At 40.7% G+C, this 7528-nt stretch overlaps 1 protein-coding gene across 1 annotated transcript in view; it reads right to left on the reverse strand.

The window, feature by feature from the left end:
• LOC129950373 (uncharacterized) overlaps positions 1 to 6419 on the reverse strand; it is a 13308-nt gene extending 6889 nt beyond the window's left edge. The window contains exons 1-3 of the mRNA XM_056062319.1: positions 5154 to 6419; positions 2886 to 5093; positions 1415 to 2837 (exon numbers count right to left, since the gene is read on the reverse strand). Of these exons, the coding sequence (XP_055918294.1) occupies positions 1415 to 2837; positions 2886 to 5093; positions 5154 to 6419 (4897 nt within the window). The remainder of the gene's footprint in view (positions 1 to 1414; positions 2838 to 2885; positions 5094 to 5153) is intronic.
• Positions 6420 to 7528: the final 1109 nt, after the last annotated feature.

The raw sequence follows: 7528 nt of genomic DNA on the forward strand, positions 1-7528 counted from the left end.
GATCCTAGTGTCTTACAACTCTCAGCCATTTCTGTGAGCGATAATGTTGTCAGGGATGGAGGGGACCTACAGTTTAAAGCCAAATCCGAACGAATAATTTGAGGAAAAGAAGAAATACTCTTGGAGGGTTTTTGTCGATTCTTCGCAAGAGGCAGTATCTGTGAAAAAAACTTTAAAGTGGCACAGACAGGGATTGAACCCAAGATATCTGGCATAACAGTCCAACAATCTAATACGACGGGTACTACCAGAATTTTGATATAGTTTGACGAAATTTTACTCCACTCATAATAAGTTGCAACAATTTAGAATCCTTTGTCTGCAAACTGATTACCACCATCATAAACTATCGGTACTAACCATCCCCAAGTATATTTAATAATGTTTAGTCCCGATACGTACAGCAGTCTCCTTCTCTGTCGAAGCGTTTTATATAGGCCCATTTTAAGTTGTAGTTTTTTGTTTGAAAAAACCAAGCGACACCATTCTTTTTCCAGTTTATTTGAGCTTTAAAAAACTCTCTATCGCATTTCTTTACGTTGAGCTTCAAGTAGCATTTTTTTCTTATGTTAAATATGTTTAAGATGGCTCAATTCTTGAACAAGGAGGTCTAATGATTGAGCATAACTTCAATTCCGCAGTTGGAGTGGATTTCATTGCTCCCGTAATGGCAGTGCACGCAAGTCTTTGAATTTTCGTCAAAGTTTTCAGGTTCGTGCTCTTTTCTAAATCTTTCCACCATACCAAATTACCATAGGTTAGTATTGGTCTAATTATTGCCGAATGCATCCTTCTGATAATTTAAGGGTTTGGTCCCCAGGTTTTCCCGAAAATTCTATAGCAGGAGTAAAAGGTAATCGATGCCTTTTTGAATCTATCTTTGGTGTTAAGTCCCCAATCAGAGATTTTGAGAGGGCAGCCTTCAATAGAAGGTATTTTAAAATCAAGTATTTTGCGCCATTTGTTTACCAAAGAGACGGCGTATTCGGTTTGTTCACTGATAGTTGATAGGGTCTTGCCAGTCGCTGGTAATGCAAGATCATCAGCGTAGGCTATTATCCTTACTCCACTTGATTTTAATTTAGGGAGTGTGCCGTTCATGACAAGAACCCAAAGTAGCGGTGAGAGAACTCCACCCTGATTAGTGCCTCTGGATGTGTTTACTCTCATCCTTTCTGTACGTTTACGTCGACAAAACTCAATGTTAATTTTAACAAAATGTTTATTCAATAAGATACATTTATTTCTCGTTTTTGTTTATACAGAACTTTTATTTAATTTTTACTCTTGTACTATCGTTTTATAATTGTTTATTTTCGCGGCGTCCGATTTCGTCGGCTTTGATTTGATCACTGATCCTTCTCTCTCTATTTCATTCTTACAATCCACCCCCCGTGGATCCTCTAGGATTCACCATCAATCGTCAAAACAGCTAGTTTATTGGCAGGGCGTCTTAGAAGGGCATTTGCAGTTTTCACTTCGGCTATTCTGATGTGGCTGTCCTTAGCTGGGACAACCTTTGTAACTCGTCCCTTTTGCCATTGGCTACGAGGTTGATTATGATCGCAAATGATAACCAGATCGTTGACTTTAAGCGGTGGTGGTTTGTCATGCCACTTGGAACGGCGTAAAAGTTGTGGTAGGTATTCTACAACCCATCTCTTCCATAAACGATCCTTCAAGTTTTGTGCTATTCGCCATTGCTTTTGTAAGCATATTTTGATGTCGACGGGATGTGGTGTCTGGGTCGAGTTAACACACCCTAACAAAAAGTGGTTCGGTGTTAGCGGCTCGTCTTGGTCACTGGACAGCGGAATTTCAGTGAGCGGTCGGGAATTCATGATGTTTTCTGCTTCCAAAAGAGCACATCGAAGAGTCTCAATTCTAGGTGCCTCATCCTTCAGTGTTTTTGAGAACAGGAGCTTCACAATTTTGATAAGTCGTTCCCAGCATCCACCGGAACTAGGGTTTGCAGGGCAATTGAAGATCCACTCGATATTTTGTTTGGTGGATTCGTCTATAATTCGATCGGTGTCCAAGAGACATTCATTTTTCTTCAATTCCCTCTGTGCACCGATGAAATTGGTGCCATTATCGCATCGAATGGACACTGGTGACCCACGACGGTTGATGAAGTTCTTCAGGCATATTATGAAAGCGTCTGTTGATAAGCTTTCGGCAATTTCGAAATGTGCTGCTCGGATGGTAAGGCATGTGAATATGACCACCCACCTTTTCTCACGGCGTCGCCCTATAGATACATTCAAGGGTCCAAATAGATCAACACCTGTATAGGTGAATGGTCGAACATAGGGTGTTACCCGGTCGGTAGGTAGTTGTCCCATTAAAGGCGGTTTTGGGGCGGCTCTGTCAATCTTACATATTGAACACTCCTTTTGTACATCTTTTAAGATAGTTTTTAAACGAGGCATCCAGAATATTTGACGGATTTGGTTGATGATGACAGCGACATTTTGGTGGTGATACCTCCGGTGGAAACTTTGAACAATAAGTCGAGATACTGTATGATTTTGTGGCAGTATTATGGGTCTTCGTGCACTGTATGGTAGACAAAGTGCTTCATCTAATCGGCCTTGAATTCTCAGCAAACCTTTTTCGTCCAAATACGGCGTCAGGGCATAAATTGAACTGGATTTAGAAATAGTTTTACCCCCTTTCAAAGCGGCTATCTCAAGACGGTATTCTTCTTTTTGGACGATTCGGCAAATGAACTGCTCCGCAGCCACCATATCAGAAATTAAGAGAGGGCCTTTCGGTACGTCGATTTTTGCCTTAATTTTCACAAATCTTACCACCCATGCGGTTACTCGTTTTAGCTAAAAATAAGAAGAATACTTAGTAAATTGAATAAAAGGTCTACTCGCCTGGCAACATAAGACTGTCTTCGTTTGGATTTCTTCTTCGGATGCTATGTTTGTTTTTTCTAGCTGGAACGCTGGCCAATGTTGTTCGTTGTCTTTCAAAAAATCAGGTCCCTGAATCCATCGACTACTGCAGTTGAATTTCGGTGGGAACGTAGGGCGAGTGGCTGCATCTGCTGAGTTATCTGAAGTTGGCACCCAGCGCCATTGGTTCGGATCGGTGTTGCTAATGATTTCCGAAATTCGGTGGCCAACAAAGGGTTTGTACCTACGTTCATGTGAGTGAATCCAGTAGAGTACGGTTCGGGAATCGCTCCAGAAAACTGTTTTCGCTATTTTGATCTCGTGACTTTGAATGATGGACCTGCTTAGACGTAAACCAAGTATGGCTGCTTGTAGCTCCAGTCTAGGAACGGACATCAATTTTTTAGGGGCAGTTCTAGTTTTTCCTGCTACAAAGCTTAATTCAATTCGGTTTTCTGTGACAATACGAAAATAATCAACGGCTGCAAAGGCACTTTGGCTGGCATCTACGAATACGTGCAGCTCGGTGTTGTTTGAAAGGCGGATATGCGGCGAATAACATCGTGATATTTGAAAGGCTTTTACCTGTTGAAACTCGTTCCACCATGCAGACCATTTGATATGTAGCTCAGTAGGTATTGGGTCATCCCAGTCAATGCTTACTTTCCAACATTCTTGAACCAGGATTTTTGAAAAAATCAAAAAGTCGGCTAAAAATCCAAAGGGGTCGAATATTGCCATTACTATTCCAAGAAGTTCCCTTTTGGTTGGTGGTCGACGAGATTCTAAAACCTTTTGTGGAATGCGGTGGAATTTGGTTTCAAAATTGAAGGAATCTGTTGTCGTATCCCAGAACATTCCAAGAATTTTTTCCGATGTAGCTTGACGTTCCATGCTGATTTTCTTCGATTCAGTAACGGCCACTCCATTCATTGTTGTTTCTAACTTTGATGAATTAGAAACAAAATTACGTAGCTGGAACAATGCTTCTGCATTGATGATGGTGACTTGTTTACAAATTCGTTCGGCTTCTTCTTCATTTGGAAAGTTACATACAAAATCATCGACATAATGCTTACCAATGACTGCGGCAGACGCCTCGGGATACGTGTCTTCAAATCGTTTGGCATTGATGTTCTTTATCCATTCGGCACAACACGGTGAACAAACTGCTCCAAAAATCATTGACACCATTGCGAATTGTTGAACTGGCTTATTCTGGTCACCATCCCTCCACAGAAAACGCTGTGCATGTTGATCCTCGGGAATGATGCGAATTTGGGAGAACATTTCCCTTATATCAGCTGCGACTCCGATGACATCTTGACGAAACTGGAATAATATGCCGATGAGTGGTTTTGCCTGTTCGGGTCCCTTAGACAAAACAGAGTTAAGTGAAATGCCATGAGAAGTGGCAGCGGCGTCAAACACTATTCGCACTCTATTTGGCTTATGCGGACTTTGAACGGCAAAATGCGGCAAATACCATACTGCATGCCTTGTGTTGTTTATCTCGTCTTCGAATAGTTTCCTAGCATATCCACTGTCAACATATTTCCTTATACCTTCACGATACCTGTCGGCAAACTCGGGTTCTCGGCTCATCTTTTTTTCTATGCTGATAAGGCGTTTCAGTGCCATCGAGAAGCTGTTAGGGAGTGTAGGCACAAACTCCCTCCAAAGCAACCCGATCTCATACCGTTTGCCGATTTTTCTGGTAGTATTTTTCATTATTTCTTTGGCCTTAATGTTTTGCGTTGACTCAGGAATTGGACACGATTCATTTGCACCAAAGTTTTCTGTTGCAATAAAGTCTGTCACGATTTGATTTAAGTTGGTGTCTCTTTGGCGGATGTGAAGGAACATAGGATTTGGAGTTGTTGTTCTTGGTCCGTAAGCAACCCAGCCTAGCTTAGTTTTTGCAGCGATCGGTGTTGTTTGGCCAGATTCTACAACTGTTGATGAAGCACTAAGATGAACATAGTCTAATCCTAGCAATATAACTGGTCTGGCCTCGGTGTACTCCTGAAGTGGTAAGAACTTTAGGTAGTTGTAATCCGACTTCTTAAATGACTGGACAGGTAGGTTGAGGTTTTTAATAGTTCTTACATTTTTGATGTTGAAACGCTGGTTTTCTTCTAGACCTTCGATTTCCAGACTAACTTTTCGAGATTCTTCCGTAGTTACCTTTTGTCCATATCATTGTAATTTCAAAGGCTCATGTTGACCTTTCAGTCCAAGCCTCACGGCTGTATCTTCTTCCATAAGGGATATAGCTGAGCCTTCATCGAACATTACGTAGGTATCTATATTGCCTGTAGGACCATACAAGGTAACCGGCAAAATCTTAAACAGCTGACCGGTGTCATCTGGTGTGTCACAATTCAAGATTGGCTGTGCGTTTAATCTTGATTGGGGAATTTCTTCATGAAGACTGTGATGATGGTATCTCCGGCATCCTGATATGCCACAGATCTTTTTCATACGACATACTAATGAACTGTGGCCTTTGTTCAAGCACGAGAAACACAGTTGATTGGCTTTAACTTTGGTCCAACGATCCTCAACGTTTAGATCCGTCTTAAATTGTTCACAATTGGCAAGTTTATGATTTAATCCACAGTGGCAGCATTTAAATTCTCTTGCTACTGTTTCGGTTGCATGCATTACTCTACGTTGTGCCACTTGAGGAGTCAATCTGGAAGTACTTTGGAGTGGTGGTGGCATTTTCCCCATTATTCTGGCTAGTGTGCTCAGCCAAGCTGAAAAGTGTTCGATCGATGCGTACGGCTTTATATCTAGACTGTGTTTGATCCATTCAAATTGTTTACTGGTCGGCAACTTTACAACAAGTTCGTCCAAGAGATTTGGATCTGAAAGCTGTCGTTCACATTTTGACGCTTTTAGGAACGACCCCACATTTCGAACTTTGGTCGAATATACCAGAATTTGATCGATTTTATTTTCTGGTATAATTGGTATGGCTTTGATTTTACTAAGCTGATACCTAACCATGTGTTCGGGTCTTCCAAACGTGAACTGTAGCTCATCGATGATTTTCGGCACTTCACTTGGATAAATGAGCATTGATACTACCGCTTCCCTTGCTGCACCAACTAAGCATTTTTGAAGGCGCATTAAATTTTGCCTGTTGCTGTATTTGAAGGCCTCAGTGGTATCCTCAAAACTCGCAAAAAATAATGGCCATTCCTCGGCATTTCCAGAGAAGGTTGGCAGATCGTAAATTCGTGTGCTCGTCAAATCACCTGCTGGAATAAGGAGATTATTACCTACCGGTGGCGTTGAGAAATGGTCAGCAGACGTGTCCAAGGAGTCTCTGTTTTGAATGGGCAGTGCTTCTACTTGGATGCTGAGATCTTTGATGGCGGTTTGGCTCTCGGCAGTATCTTTTCTAAGTTCTTCCAAGGCGGCTTTTAAAGCATTTATGCTGGATACTAATACTGTCATTATGGTGACATCCATTGGCGGTGTTTCTTGATCGTTATTCGGCATTTTATTTTAATAAATGCAATTTAAACTGTTCAGAGACGCGAATGAGAAAAGAATCTTGCTTTACTCGTTAAGAAAAAACTACCATCCTCTTTTCAAAACGGTAAACTTTTTGCTTTTTTCCGTGTCTATTCTATTCTCTTTTGAGAGAACGCAAATTTGTCTGTGTTGGAGAGAACAGCAAATTACGAATTGGCGGCTGGGTGGGGAAATGAGACTCACGTTCGTCTCTCTTACTCCCTCTGTGTTGGCGGTGACAGAGAAGTGTAAATTTGAAGAGTAAATTTGGCGTCGGGTTAGTGAGGCAACGTTTGTCTCTGTTTTCCCTTCTGTTTTGGCGATAACAGAGATTATTTTGAATTTAACGGCGGCGGTAAGACGATACGTTTGATTCTTTTTGGCAATAGCATGTGTATGTGTATACAAGAGTATCTTCTCGTATATAGTAGTGGCAGCGAAGACGAAACGAAATCTAAGATGAAATATCGCGAATAAAATTATTAAAACTGTACGTTTACGTCGACAAAACTCAATGTTAATTTTAACAAAATGTTTATTCAATAAGATACATTTATTTCTCGTTTTTGTTTATACAGAACTTTTATTTAATTTTTACTCTTGTACTATCGTTTAATAATTGTTTATTTTCGCGGCGTCCGATTTCGTCGGCTTTGATTTGATCACTGATCCTTCTCTCTCTATTTCATTCTTACACTTTCTTTCGGTAGCTCAGAGTTAATTTGTCTCTTTCTGAGCATACACATTATCCACTGTGTTATTGCCTTTTCGACTTTGTGGTCGTCCAAGGCTTGCTTCACTGTTTCGTTCTTCACGTTATTGAAGGCTCCCTCAATATCCAAGAACGTTGCAAGGGTGTATTCTTTGTCATTCAGTGATTTTTCTATGACGCTGACAACACTGTACAATGCTGTTTCAACGCTCTTACTTTACATGTAGGCATGTTGAAATTCTGATATACAGTCCGGTTTACTCAAAGTTGGTAAACATTGATTTTCGACTCAAATATCTTTTCAAAACTTTGAGATATTGGCTTTAATTTACTTTTATCTTTAAAAAACAATTGTTGTCAAAATTCAGTTTTAAAGAAAAAA

This window comes from Eupeodes corollae, chromosome 1, assembly GCF_945859685.1.
Source record: "Eupeodes corollae chromosome 1, idEupCoro1.1, whole genome shotgun sequence".
Taxonomy (NCBI): Eukaryota; Metazoa; Arthropoda; class Insecta; order Diptera; family Syrphidae; genus Eupeodes; species Eupeodes corollae.